The sequence below is a fragment of the Thermobia domestica genome, chromosome 10 (genome assembly GCF_964235325.1).
Source record: "Thermobia domestica chromosome 10, izTheDome1.hap1.1, whole genome shotgun sequence".
Taxonomy (NCBI): Eukaryota; Metazoa; Arthropoda; class Insecta; order Zygentoma; family Lepismatidae; genus Thermobia; species Thermobia domestica.
In genome coordinates, this window is record NC_137463.1 from 76,000,313 (window position 1) to 76,016,291 (window position 15,979).

The window sequence follows — 15,979 nt, forward strand, 5'->3', positions numbered from 1 at the left end:
CGCTCTACCACTGAGCCACCGCGCCCCCCCCCCTTCCTAATTAGAATTGATGGGTTGCCCAATTAGAATAAAAGTTTCGACACCAAACGTAACTGGGCAACGGAGCATACTAGTGGCCTACGTGTCTACTAATTATAGTACCGATAATGTAACTCTTCAAGCAACGTAAAATACCTTACTGAACAAAACAACAAGCCTGTTGCTGAAATGTCTATGATGAAGATTCAATAAACGAGTAACGACTAGTATTAATATTTGATTTACATCCTATCAGCTCATTGAGTGATATTTGGTACTTTTCGTCATTTATTAAAACAAAAATATTAATACACATCAATATTATACAACTGGAATGGACGACAGTGTCCACTTTGGTTCTCCATCAATACATCAATTATTTTCCATCAATACATCAATTATTTAGTAGCCATACTTTTCATTTAACTTCGTTCGACCATCTCCACTCTGATCCGCAGGAGGTACCCACACAGCATAGTCGGGATCAGACGCGTCATAATCATATTTAACAACTTTTTTCTGAAAATAAACAAGAATATTAAGATGTTACAAGTAGTATTACGTGTGTCACTGTTATAATTACCTGCGTTACTGTTAGGACCATATATACGAGGGTGGATCGAAAACTAATGCCTCCCTCGCTATAATTTCGTTTCTATTACAGCTACTAAACTATCTATGCACGATATTACAAATGTAACTTTACTCTACTAATGCAGTCTTTTCTTCATTAGATTCACTGATTAGAACCATGGATTTGAAGCTAAGAGAAAGAGTCGTCATTGAACTTCAGATAAATGAAGGTTGTCCACCTAAGAATATCCATGATCGTTTGAAATGTGTTTATGGGGACGTTGTAATGGATATCAGTAATGTGCGCTGTTAAGTGAAGAAGTTTAGGAACGAAAGAAAAAAAGACTGCAGATAAACCGGGAAGCGGCCGGAAAACAGTCACAGATGCAAATTGAGAACGTGCTGCTGAACTGATTCGAAGACAGACGAATTACAGTTCAGAATGTTGCTCATGCATTGAACGTCCTGTATGGCCCTGCCCAAGGAATAACTGCTGACTTCGGATGATATGAAATGAAATCTTTAAGTTTTACATACCACGGTTATGCTGGCCAGGCTAAAGGAGACGACGATGATGAAAAATGAATTAAATCGTGGAATGAATAAAGTGGGAGGAAACTGGAGAACCCCAAGAAAACCCAGGTACACGGTGCTTATCCACCACAAAGCTCATTTGGCGCGAGCTGGGATCGAACCAAGGGACCCTTGCACCAAAGGTGAACGCTCTACCAACTGCTGACTTCGGATGTCTCCAAGTTTGTGCTAATTGGGTTCCCAAGCAATTGACTGTTGAGAATCATAGGAGATGACTGGAAATTTGTCAAGAACTCCTGGATGCATCTGAAAGTGACAATCAAGACTTCTTCAAAAATGTAATCACTGGAGATGAGAACTGTATGACCCAGAGAGTAAAGTGTAATCCAAGGAATGGCTCCACAGTGGTTCTCCACGTCCAAAAAAATTAAGATCTTCCAGATCAATCCAGATGGTTATGGCAGTGTTTTGGGACAAACATGGTGTTGATTTTCTGAACAATCATGCCACAATTTACAGCAAAACCTATGTAACTACACTTAGGAAACTTAAGGAGACAATAAGAAAAAAAGAGACCATTAAAACACATTTATTCCGTCAAGACCCATCACGATAATGCACGCAAACACATGTAATTTTTCACAATTCAGGCGATTGCAAAAATGGGTTGGTCAATAGTGCCTTACGCATCCTACAGCCCTGATTTGGCCCCTTCTGACTTTTACGAACCTATGAAAGAAAACCTACGTGGTTTCAGACTCAATGACTTGGATGACGTCGAAACAGCTGTAAAATCATACATCAAGAAACAAACCCCTGATTTTTTTTTTTTTTTTTTTTTTAAATAAGTCTTGATGCCTGGGTCCGACGATGCCCAAATGTGTTCAAAATCATGAATACTATGTTGAATGGTAGTTTTCTGTAGAGGACAGTATAGGTCTCTGCAGTATAGATCTGCAGTACCTTTTGCTGTTATATATTCAATAATACATTTTCGTGGCACAGGAGACATTACGCTTTAATCCACCCTCGTATATATATATATATATCATTGTCAGGGATATGTGTATCGCTGTTAGACAAACAACAATAGATATAATGTGCTGCTCGTTAGTGTAGGTTTTTTTTTTTTTTTTTTTTTTACATATACAGTAATAAATAAATAAATAATCGGTTCCAGCAAAATAAAAACTATCAATTATTATTGGCAGTGAATGACATACCTTTTAGCTCTATGAAAATTCATTTTACTCGAAAACTACGCATGGTAACTTAGATTCAAGCACCTCATTCTGTTCAGCTCCATGTGATCTATCGATTGACACATGTGATCGATTTATTTTAGTTAAATAGAAATTAATGTTTAAGAGTTAATTACAATATTGGGCTGTATTTCATTAACCATACTGTGTACTGTCGTCTTGCTAGTGTCAAAATGAAAAACTTAATGACAGCAAACTCAGTATTAATTTTATCATAGGGATTCGCATTCACCAATATAATTTTGTTCAGCTTAATGAGATCTATTAAGTAATGTATGACACATCTTTGGACACATTTTTCCCCCAGACTAACACTAATAATATTGTACAATGTATTGTCTATAAAATTTCGTATGTAAAATTCCATAACAAGTTTACAACCGAAACTAAAGAAACTAAATTTCCTCACAAGAAGCTGTAGAAAACGAATTTTGTTATAAATATTTAGCCATTTGTGCGTCTTCCCAAATTTTTATAGTCGGTAAGGTGCATACCTAATAAGGGAAGGACAGTATTTGATTCCTGTGAGGAACGGATTTGCCCTCTCGTTCTGTTTTCGTCCAAATGTAGCTCAGAAGTTCACCCAATCTTTGTCAAATGAATACCTGGAGAAATCTGGGATTTAAGTGCCCGGAGCATAGTCAATTTTCTGTGCCGAGGTCATTTCACACTATCCGTGGTGTAGCAATGGCCTTAGCGAGTGCGGGTCCAAAATGAGAATTTTGGTCGGCCCCAGATTCCCAGTCAACTTGCATCAAGGACTGTAGAAGTACAGAAATACAAAGTGACAATTATAGTGGACCTTATTTTCCTGTGGTAGAATGGAAAACAATCAAAATGTGCAATTAAAAAATGCATGAGAGTTAACAGACCGAACAGATGTGGTTTTCATTTTAATATAAAATTAGAACATGTGGGCCTGAAGCACTATTTGTATATCACTTCTAAAAATAACGTAGTCGCAAGTAGAACTTGTTTTAGTGACTGTGAAATGATTTATTAACAATATTAATTTACTTTTGTTCAGAAAGAAAAAAGAATTTAAGTGTATTGTTGAAAAAAAAAGAATATCTTTTCTAAATTTTTAATAATTACTTAACATTCACAAACTATAAACGAGTCATATTACTTTGCCTTTTATTATGGGAAAGTTATTCTTATTCCTTTTTCTGTGCAAAATCTTTTAGATTTGTCTACGTTTAAACTCCTGATAATCTTACATTCACTGGACAAAATTGCCAAACTGTACAAATCTTCTTTGGTGAATTGATGATCTCAAATAAATTTTGATGATTTTCAGCTTGGATGCCACAGTCACTGGGATTCTGGAAGAGATGTATAATCTACTAAAAGGAAGAACTTGCGTTGTGTTGTTTTATTACAATAATCACTGCTCCTCTCTGTGAAACAAAACATGTGGGGTTACATAAATATTGTAATATGTTATTGTGGGTATTTGAGAAGCTCAGAGTTGGTTATACTCTACTCTTAGGGGTGGAACCCAAATGAGAGTAATCGGTGCAATTGGCTTAAGGTTAGCCCTGTAAAATGGCCAAATCAACCAGTTCCTGTCACAGGAGGTAGCAGTCCTTCACTCTATCTAGATCTCTCGAGTAGCTAAATGGAAGTTCAATTTTCTGTACGTGGTCCCAGAGAATAGACTACATCCACAATTTAACGGCAACCTATGAACTAGTTTCTTTTTTTTTCTTTTTTTCTTTTAGCAACATGAAAAACAAAGTAGCATTTAGCTAAACGCTTTATCACTGAGCCACCGCGCCCCCAGGTAGATAATATGAGTCCGATAATAAATGTTTTGTACACATTCCGAATAGAAGACGACAGTTTCCGAATGTATGATTGTCGTTTATCTTTTTTACCTTAGTGATGGAAATAGATACATGTTAGAGTGTTATGATATTTCAAATTTATTAACTTTTACGTAGAGATTGTTAAATAAGATTAATCAGTATGAAGGATAATAATTTATGTGTATTACAGATTTAAGAAATTAAGGTCAATGATATGAAACGAATTGGTAGTTACTTACACAATACCGGTAAATTTGGGAGTGGTAGCAACATTATCTACAGATTTTACTTTGTTGCTCAAAATCGTTAAAGACCCGAAAAATAAATTGTCTTAATCCTCTTCTTCTCCTACAATCGAAGGTTTTAGCTGAAATCTAATTTTAATTTATCAAACTAAGGTGGTAGGTTTTTGCTCTGAGAATTATATATATAATATATACACTTGTAGAATTGATATTAATTTATTTTTAGAATAAAAGTACTTACACATATGGTAGAAATAACGAAAGTACCGTGAACAAATAGTAACTAAGGTGATTTTAACCCTAACAGGAGTTTAACGGATTATGTTTTTAACGTGAAACTGATATGTGCATTACTCATAATATTGTAAAAGGAATAATCAAGAGCAAAACATTATATTTCCCCATATATGTTCTTTCTTTATTATTAATAATTTAGGAACGGAATAACTAATTTGAATACAGCTTTTGTTAACGTACAAAGAATTTCATCCGCTCTAAGTTTCGATTTCGAATTGACCGATACGTTCAAGAGCTAAGAGCATAAACGCAATACACAAATTCTTTAGCTGGAAGTTTCCAGCCAGGTACAAATAAATTCCAGCAGTTTACAAAAAGAACAAAAGAATAAGTATTACCTTTTCATTGGAATCTCTCTTCTTTCTCCTTTTTTTCTTCTCTTCCTCATCCTGATCCATCTCTTCATTTTGCTCCTTTAGCCTATTTAACAAGTCAGGCGGAATGTAAGGACCTTTCATTTTTGACGAACTTTCGGTGTTTTCTTCATTCGCAGATTCCCTACCCACAACCTTAGTTTTTTCTGCAGTTTTCGCACTCACATTTGAATCATAAGATGGCTTTTCGGTCCTTTTCACATCACTAGTTTCACTTGAATGACTAGTTTTACTAACACTACATTCCTCTGAATCCTGTTCATTGTCTTTTAACTCTGATCTTTTCTTTCGCACGTGAGCTTCTTCCGAAGTAACTTTCTTCTGTATCATGCTGGGATCATATGCCTTTTAAAAAAATTGAGAAAAATTTTAACAAATACAATGTAACTTATAGAAAATAATAATAATAACGTTTTATCTTTAGAGACTGTGTAGTTGTAAGGCGTTTAACTACCAATCGGACGACTTGGTTTCCGGAATCCAAACTCTCGTTCTAATCTAATCCAAATACAACTCATTGAATCTATGGAAATAGGTCTGTCAAAATGGGTGTCTAGGTGGTAAAGGCGGCTGGAATTTGGTGCTTACTACCACATATCCTATACGTGTTGAGGTCATAGAAATAGTCTTAAATCCACACTGCTCGTAAGCTCATTAAATTGTTCCGAACAGACGGCGTGATTTTATTTTTATTTTTTAGTTTAAAAAATAAAATAATGCATATTATATTCATGTATTACTATTAATATCGACAGCTAATCTTAAAGTTTTGGACCGCTAATGATTACGAGAAAGATAAAATTCTACTATCTATAACAAGACACTAAATTTCAATTCAATAGCCAAATCAGAGAGTTTAATCGCCATATTTTCTCGCACAGATCGCAAAAAAGACCAAATGTCTATCGTCAAACCATTTCGAAGAGATGAAGAAAGGGGATACTAATAGGAAATATTCTTACCCAATAAGACATACTTTTAAAAAGGTTTGATTACAGTTCTTTACTTGCGAGCAACGTTCTAATGTACACATGTATTTCTTTACAGCAAAAGACACATAATCCCATACTCTACTTTCGTATTGTCAATAAGAGTATATACATATTGAATGATTACATAAATAAATAATGTACTAAAGTGCTGTAGCTCCTAAAGCTCTGGCTGGCCAGTTAACACACATTCAACTGGCACCAACACCTGCGATAAGCACAGAAAACACCCAACATTATTCTGTCTTATTCACCTAGCACCTTTTTCTGCTTAGTTTAATATTCCACTATTATACCCTGAGGCTAAAGAAGACGGTAACTGAAAATAAAGAACAAAATGGTGGAATGAAGTGCGAGGAAACACGAGAAACCCGAAAAAACCCACGCATACGGTATTTGTTCACTACAAAGTAAACTGGGATCGAACCAGGGACCCCATGTACCAGAAGCGAGCGCTCTACTACTGATCCATCGCGGCCTCAGACTTCCGTATCCTCTTAATACATGTAAAAATCATGTTAAATGTCGAATTTCGCTGACAGGTGTCACCATTATCGAGACATATGTACTTCAGCAGGTAAGAAAGAAGTTGTACTGAGAATAGGATTAAAATGTACGGGACTTAATTACGCAGGAAATAAAATACATTTAAAATACTTATAATAGAAAACACTAACTTCTTTATGCTTGAGATTATACAAATCTTAAATGATGTATTTATTTATAAGACTTATCATGTGCTTTTCAAGTAGCTTACATTCTAATGGACCGTTCTGACTTTCTATTCTCAATTATAGTATCTTGCTTATTGCTTTCTTTTCTTTTTTATCCAACATACTGTGCGCCATAATTTAAAGTTACATATCCACTTCAATCTCTGAAAGCTTTTGAGAGTTACCTGATTTCTTCACAAAATCGATCCAATGGTTTCAAATAAGGCCACAAACATTACTACACATTCATATAATACAACAAGAGTTTCCTTTTGTTTTAAAGTAGATTAAAAATGACAAAAACACATCCAAATATGCTACATATTAAAAGAGATCTATAATAGATATGAAGTTACTTAAAAATAAATATTGATTAGATAGGATAAACTGACATTTGTATAATAAAGGAATTCAAATCCTGAACAAGGATGTTTGGTAATTCCCTCGATTGCAAAATTATACAAAACATGTAATACATTGCATATATTCTTTTCTTTTTCTCCTGAAATAATTATTAATGAGTCTATTATTACCTTTTTGTACTTGTGGACATTTTTCATAGAACCTATCATAACTGACGGTTTATTTCCAGATTCTGATGCTATTTTCTTAACCGCTTCTGGTCGCTTCAACTCTGGTAATGTTGCTGGTCTTGAAATATTCACCAACTTCCTCAACCGCGATTCTTCCTGTCGAAGAGCTGCTATGTCACACTGGAATCAGTTTAAAATATACATTATAATTAATATTTCATAATGAACTTTGTAATTATGCATAATGATTATTGCTCATATTGTAATTTTCATGCTTGTATTTTAATATAATTCATCAAGGAGAGAAATCCCGGCTGGGCATCTATTTGGTCTAGGAATTAATTCGTGCGGGTGGACAAGAGATGGCGCAACGAACGGAGCGTCCCACAGTTCCGTGTATCCACACATGTGTTGCAAACCCCTGTCATCGCGTATCGTTCGTAGTATAGGGCAGTGGATTAAAGCGTCAACAACACCAGTTTGTAGTTAAGTGAACATGGCGCAATTTGTGCCTGATAAAGTGTTTTTGCGGGGTGTCCTGCTGCATTACTTTAACATGCAGAAAAGTGCGACTGAAAGTCATCGTATTTTGGTGGAAGTGTATGGTGACCATGCTCTAGCTGAGCGAACGTGTCAGAAGTGGTTTGCACGGTTTAGAAGTGGTGATTTCGGCTTGGCAGACCAAGAGCGAGCTGGAGAGCCAAAAAAATTTCAAGACGAAGAATTGACAGCATTGCTCGAGCAGGATTCGTGTCAAACGCAGGAACAACTTGCAGCAGCATTAGGCGTTGATCAAACAACAGTCTCCAAACGCTTGAAAGCCATGGGAATGATTCAAAAGATGTCACATTGGGTTCCACATGAATTGAAAGACAGAGACGTTGAAAGACGAAAAACCATTTGCCAATTGCTGCTTCAACGACAGAGCAGAAAGGGGTTTCTGCATCGAATTATTACGGGTGATGAGAAGTGGATCCATTACGAGAACCCTAAACGAAAAAAGGCCTGGGTGAAACCAGGTGAGCCAGGTCCATCACAACCAAAACGAGATATTCACTGTGCAAAGGTTATGCTGTGCATATGGTGGGATATGAAAGGTGTGGTGTACTATGAGCTGCTGCAACCGGGTGAAACTATGAATGGAGAACGTTATCGACGACAATTAATGCGTTTGAAGCAAGCTCTGGCCAGAACACGACCAGAATGGGAGAACAGACATGATAAACTTATTGTTCAACATGATAACGCTCGCCCACATGTCGCAAAACCGGTCAAAACCTATTTAGAAAATGTCGGATGGGAAGTTTTACCCCACCCGCCGTATTCACCAGACGTTGCTCCTTCGGACTACTATTTGTTCGATTGCATGAACAACGATTTGATTGGACAGCGGTTTACTTCTTCAGAAGATATCGAAACATGGGTCTCTGACTGGATCGCTTCCAAGGATGAGGACTTCTTTCGCCACGGAATCCGTACATTGCCTGACAGATGGGCGAAAGTGGTGGCTAGCGATGGACAATATTTTTCTTAAGGTATTTATGTATTTTGTGTTTGTACTACAGCTTCAATGTGTGCGTACCAACCGCACGAATTAATTCCTAGACCAAATACTTTGATTTATTTTTATTTTAATATCTTTTATTATACTACGATTTTATATATTATATATATATATATATATATATATATATACTGACCAAAGCAGTATATATATTTTAAGATTATATATACTGCTTTGGTCAGTTGGAGTTTTATTAGTAATGTTGTGCGTGTGTGCGTAAATTGTATCTATTCCATGTATTTCCTTCAGTTACCAATTGTCTCCGAAAGAAGAAGCTCTCCCTTTTCCTTCGATTGATTTAAATTTTACAAGAGAAACCCTTATGACCTGAAATACCAGGTAACGCAAGGCTAGCCACAATTTTGATAAAATTAATAATAATAATAATAATAATAATAATAATCAGGTAGTATTTATTTTTCCAATAGTTGCCTCTATACCCTGTCTGCAGATAGACCAACTCGAAATTGCTGCCCTAAACTTGTAAAACTTCCAATACATATTGTATGATAATGGTCCTCTTATTATACAGTTGTGACCCTCACTCACAGCTTTGTAAACTTAGACAGAGCTACCCGATGACCTCATCCGGAAACGTAAAAAAATAAGCGTAGTTCTGTTATCTACGTGATTTTCCACTTCATCCTGACTGATGATAGGATCTAACCGGGATTCTAATGAATATGAAATACGACTGAGTATTAGGAACTTTCTCTCTTTCGAGTACTCTTAAGTCTTCCCTCTTGACGACATAGGTAAGAAGACACTACGCCAAGATTTTGTCTTATGACAGAGAGCAGTTCAAGGTAACGAACCGAAACTTATAGTTTCCAGTGTCACAATCCACTTTCACAGTTGCTCCTTGGAGTGAGTTTTCTATCGAGCCTGTTTTCGAGTTGCATTGAGATTGAGACCAGACAAATTGCCTCCCCATTACAGAAGACTGTTCTCTCTTTAGTTGCGAGATTGAGAAGTTTTGCACAGTGCAACTGCTTTTCTTTCTCTGTGTGTCCTTCCGTTTATATTGGACAGATCTCTCCGAGTTTGGTAATTACGTTAATAATAATAATAGTAGTAGTAGTAGTAGTAGTAGTAGTTACGATGGAATATCGAGAATGTACACAAATATAATTTTATTATAATAAAAGATTAGGATTAGGAATTAGATTTCTGAGCTTTCGACATCTATGACCACGTTAGCCCGTGATTAAAGATTAACTTCTATACTGGGTCAATCCAAATGAAATCGACCAATTTCCAGTCAAAGGTTGCTGACAAAATTTATTTCTTTTTGATTTTTTTTTTACCTAAGATTGTACCACATTTAGGGAGTCGAAAACGGGCATTCATTTATTTTTTAGCCGCGCAGGTTTGTTTGTGGTGGCCCTTTTGCATAGGCGCCTGAGCGTATTTTGCACTTTTCAGAGGATTCCGTTAAGCGTTGTAATTTTTTTAGGTTTTAAAGATAATGAGTTCAAACAAAAACCATATGAAAGATAATGGAATGGACAACATTCTGTGTTCTGTGCACATTCAGACTCACTTTAGAATGTCGAAAAAAGCTCTGAACATTGAGGTTGGAAACCTAGAAATGGGAATTTTGGAATGTCCATTTTGAAATGAAATAAATAAGACTCATCTTCAATTCTTTGTCTACATAGAGACTAGATAGAAAAGAACGTCCCAAACAAGTTTCAGATCTGAGAACCTTATAATTCATTTTTTGGAAATTTTTAAACTTTGCGAATTTTCGAAAATCGTGTATTTTTACCATCAAATATCTCAGGGAGGACAAAAGTAAAAAATTTCAAATTTGCACAAAATAGACATTAGTTGAGCAGTAACAAGTGGGTAAAATTGAATCACTGAGACTTGAGTAGTTTCTGAGTTATAAGTTATTGCAATGATGTGAAATTCGCGATTTTAACAGCTGAATAGATGTACAGGTGTTGTGTTGATAATATCTCAGGCATACAATTTATCTATGTTTCATCAGAAGTGCAGTCAAACAGCAAGAAATTCAAGATTTGCTACTTGTAAAAGAATTATTAATACCAGATCATATCACAGATTTGTACCTCTGACGAAAACACAAATCAGATGTTATGAATACTCACAACCAGATGAATTTACTGATTGCAGTACTTCAGTACTTCCAGAACATAGCATGTTGTCATTTACACCTAATGATACCGTAGCCTGTATTTATGACAGAAATGGTGGATTGGAGAATTGAAGACATCAGTCAGGAAAAAACAATCTTTTTGATCACTTTTTCCATCCCCATGGTCCAAGAACCTCTTTTAAACTATGTACGAATGACAAAGTGTGGGTACCAATCACTAAGGTTCGCCGGAAACTCACACCCACAGAGTTCATAACTCCTACAGGTCGTACTTTTAACATGAGTGCCAAACTCTGTACACAAATTAGTCAACTATTTACCCCACTGATGTCTTAACAGCAGCGCTATAGGCAGAAAAGAAATAAAAGACGACTTTCGTTTTTTTACAAGATAAGATTCATAAATTATGCACACTTTACCCGTTTAACATTACTTTCGTTATTTTGACTTTAGCTACAAAGTTCATATTCACTCCATTGGCGCTTCATGACATTAAGTCCCAGTGAAGAAAACCCTCATAACTCAGAAACTACTCGAGTCTCAGTGATGCAATTTTACCCACATGTTACTGCACAACTATCATCTATTTTGTGCAAGTTTGGGATTTTTTACTTCTGTCCTTCCTGAGATATTAATGGTGAAAGTACACGATTTTCGAACATTAACAAAGTTTAAAAATTTCCAAAAAATCAAGTATATAGTTCTCAGATCTGAAACTTGTTCAGGACGTTGTCTATTATCTAGTCTCTATGTTGACAAAGAATTGAAGGTGAGTCTCATTTATTTCGTTTCAAAATGTATATTCTAAAATTGCAATTTCTAGGTTTCCAACCTCAATGTTCAGAGCTTCTTTTCTCGACGTTCTGAAGCACGTATCAATGTGCACAGAACATAGAAAATTGTCCATTCCATTATCTTTCATATGGTTTTGGTTTGAACTCAAAAGCCTAAAAAGTTACAGCGTTTAACGGAATGCAAAGTTCAAAATGTGACCAAGCGCCTATACAAAATGGTTGCTACGACAAAACATGAGCGGCTAAAAAATAAATGAATGCCCGTTTTCAACTCCCCAAATGTGGTATAAACTTAGGTAAAAAAATTAATAAAAAACTAAATTTTGTCAGCAACTATCATTGGTCGATTTCATTTAGATTGCCTCTATTACTATTCTCCAGAAAACTAAAGAATTCGCGACATTCCTTCGTCTTTCCGTAACTCAGATGCAGGTCAGTGTCAAGAAATTTGATAGAATTGTTATTCAAATGCCACTTGTATAAAGAGTAATACGTAATATAAAAGGTCACCCATTTTGAGGACAAGCTTGAAAACTACTGTATTAAAGAGAAATTCAAAGTTTTGAGCGCAGAAAGAAAGAAGTCAAGCATGAAAAAATGTACCTTATTTTTCCGCAGTTTTCACAATTAGTTGTACTCCTTTCAATGAAAGAGTAGACAGCATCAACTACTACAGTGGGCCTTGGATCATGAACTTAATCTGTTCTGTAACGTTGCTCGCGAACCGAAATGTTCGAGAACGAAAATTATCTTTCCCATTGAAACTAATGTAAATACAATTAATCCGTCGTAGCCACAGAACCATGATATGTATCTTCTACATTTTACAGTGTTTTCTGTGACAAGTAATAAAGAATGAAACTATTGTGAAACGTTAAAAAAAAAGAAGAAGAAGAAGAAGTAGTAGTAGTAGTAGTAGTAGTAGTAGTAGTAGTAGTAGAAGAAGAAGAAGAACTAAATAGTGACAAGATGGTACATAAACCCACGCCCTGATCAGAATGTGACAAGACAAATCTTGCAATTAGCAGCCTGAGACCCTTCGAAAATACTGCGTCTTCATACCTTTTGTATAGGATACTGGCAGCAGCACAAGTAGCGACATGCAGGAGAAAGGAGCAAATGGGGCATATACCATTAGACAATTTGTTGAAGTCTCTTTCTATAATAGCAGACATTGTTGTTAGACCTTGTTCTATTATTCAGTCAATAATAAACAAATTTGAAAAACAAACATAAGTGGAAGGTACTTAAAAGTGGCAGACCACAAATCCTCATTCCACAAGTGAAGCAATACTTATATCATTTGTAATATCTAAAACAACCAAAAAATGGCAGCAATATTACAAGAAATGAATATTACAGATTATACGATTACTGTGCGAGCCGAATGAAATTGCAAGGAGTATCATGAGACGGTATCTCGTAAGTGCTATTAAGAAATTGATAGGAGCAGAAAGAAATACTGCAGTTTGCGCTGGAATATCAAAATAAGAGGAGCGTTTTCTCGAATAATGTTGTACGAGCTCATGGTATTTGGAATATCGAAATAAGAGGAGCGTTTTCTCGAATAATGTTGTATGAGCTCATGGTACTTGGAATATCAAAATAAGAGGAGCGGTTTCTCGAATAATGTTATATGAGCTCATGGTACTAAGTTTAATGTGTTAGACTAAGTCCAAAGTGTGGAAGAAATCAAATTAAGAAAACCTCATTTACCCAGTGGAATACGGAGATGGGTAGTTTAGAGTTGGATCACTGCAATGGGACTTGATAAGCTGATCACTGAACGAATTATAGATCACAAGTTTTATGGAAGTACATTGAAAGGTCTGCAAGCTAATCTGGGAAAAATATGATTGCAACAAGAATGGATGATTTTGCATAAACAGTTTCATACGCCTTCTCAATTCCGTTACTACGTTATTGAATCATTTGCAAAGTACTGGAGAAAAATACCTAGACAGCACATTACATACACTCCATGTAGAGAATTAGAATAAAGATCGAAGCTAAAGGACATCTAACTAAACATTAAAATGGATGTAAATAAATGTGCAGTTTACTAAGAAGACGAATAGGTAGTATATTAAAATAAAATATCTTATCCCAGTATTTGTAAAATATGTAAAAAAAAAAAAAAAAAAAAAAAAAAAAAAAAAAAAAAAAAATAGTAATAATAAAAACAATCAAGACACACTGAACAATCTACAATTACCGAATTCATTGATATATTTACTTTTATGGGTTGAATTTTTTTGGAGCCTGTATCACTCCAAAGCCTCACATGAAGCACAAACGTTAAAACAAACAGAAATGAATAGTATATTTTAATAATACATATATTTAATATAAACTCATATAACCGCTACTGTGATCCCCTTTACTCTATCTGATATTAAAAGAGGATAAGTAAAACAATGAACGTACTTTTAATTTTGTTGCTACTTTCTTATCAGGAAGTCCTGATTTTAAATTCGTCATAAATGCATCCAAAGCATCCTCGTTTTCATCGCACTCCTGTGATGCCTTAAGTACAGATGTCACGTGCTGCAACTCTTCTTCTAACTCCTGCAACTTCTTTTCCACTTCAGCATGTTGCTGTAGCTATATGAATAGGACAAAAAAGTTAATACAAGACTATTAGACATCTACCTATCTTGATACTTTATACAGTTAGTTTCATGTGTACTTAAAATATGGATCCTCTATCCTCTCTAGATTTTTCTTGAATAGTGAGAAGTGATTAAAAATAGGGTTACGACAAATGAAAAAAGTTTACATAGCACAACGAGCATGAACATGTTCTTCAAAGTTGAGTATAACGCTTTTACAGAGTTTTTCCGACTGATTGTGGAATGAAGAATGCGTTACCAAGGACTGGCAGCTGCAAGTTATTCTATATTTCCACCTGAAGTTTAAACTGTTTGTTTTATTTAATAAAGCTGTGTGGTTGTTTGTAAAGGTTACGAATGGCTCTATCGTTTTTAGTTACATACTTGTTCTTTAATTCTCGTAACTACATTATGTTCCATTACGTCATGCATATAATTTTAACGATCGCTACTGAATATATAGAATTCATCATCCTATAAATCTCGAAGAGAAAAATATCTGTAACATGTGATTTACCTGATATGAACAATAGATTTTTTAAACACATTAGATCTCTCAAAATATTAACTTCGCTAATGAGGAAAATCTGATCTTCCAATTTCACCTGCCTACTAAAATGCACCGAAAGCAAACATTCTGAGTTTGAAAAACCCCAAACTCTTCTACATGTACGTATCAGTAATCCTCACTATTTCTGCAAGACCCATATTCCTCATTTAAGATGTCTGAACACACGGGCTATCGTAACTTCATATTCCACCGAACTTTTTATATCAATGTTTTAAAAATGAAATAAAAAAACGTATAATTCAAAATCTGTAAAGTATTTTCAGGGCTTTGAATTTTCATGGTATTGATCTTTCTTGAAACAAGTTTTAACGCTCCCCTTATTGAGAGTATAATGAACATCAAAGACATTAAGTTTATTGTGATTATTACCAGCGATTCGTAAGTCTCCACTTTATCTGCCAATTTGCCCGCAGCTTTCATTCTCTGAGCCCGCTTCTTCTCAATGACACCCGTTCGATCTAGGAAAGTATCTTCATCACTATCATAGTAGTCATCTTCTTCCCAGTTCTTTTCGCGTTTCTTTCTACTTTCTGAAACAGAAAATAATAATAATAAATACCACCACCATATATATAGAATTAGAATATGTCGATACTTGTATTTGTATGGATTTAAGTACTACTTATAATACTTAGTATTGTTGTAAATTATAATAATCCCAAGCTTCTTGTGTTTTCAGTATACTATAAAGAAATGTATGCCATAAACGAAATACCTAAGAACAATATATATTAGTATTTTGTTTCATTACACTTAACACTGCACTCATTTTGTCATTATAATTGTATTTCCGGTGTCGAAAATATGAGAAAGGACACCACAAGCAGTGATGCGACAAATGCGATTACTTTAGAGGCGGATCCAGGGGGGAAAGCAGAGGAAACTTCCTTATTTTATATATAAATAAAACAGAGTTCGGAGCTCTTAGAAGTAGCTGTAAGTAACAGTATTACAACCCACCCCC

At 35.2% G+C, this 15,979-nt stretch overlaps 1 protein-coding gene across 1 annotated transcript in view; it reads right to left on the reverse strand.

The window, feature by feature from the left end:
* Positions 1-296: 296 nt before the first annotated feature.
* The window catches only part of LOC145662505 (kanadaptin), a 36,236-nt gene continuing 20,553 nt past the window's right edge, over positions 297-15,979 (reverse strand). Inside the window, exons 4-8 of the mRNA XM_081728155.1 lie at positions 15,385-15,545; positions 14,260-14,436; positions 7,350-7,529; positions 5,079-5,459; positions 297-537 (exon numbers count right to left, since the gene is read on the reverse strand). Coding sequence (XP_081584281.1) covers positions 421-537; positions 5,079-5,459; positions 7,350-7,529; positions 14,260-14,436; positions 15,385-15,545 — 1,016 coding nt within the window. The 3' untranslated portion in view covers positions 297-420. The remainder of the gene's footprint in view (positions 538-5,078; positions 5,460-7,349; positions 7,530-14,259; positions 14,437-15,384; positions 15,546-15,979) is intronic.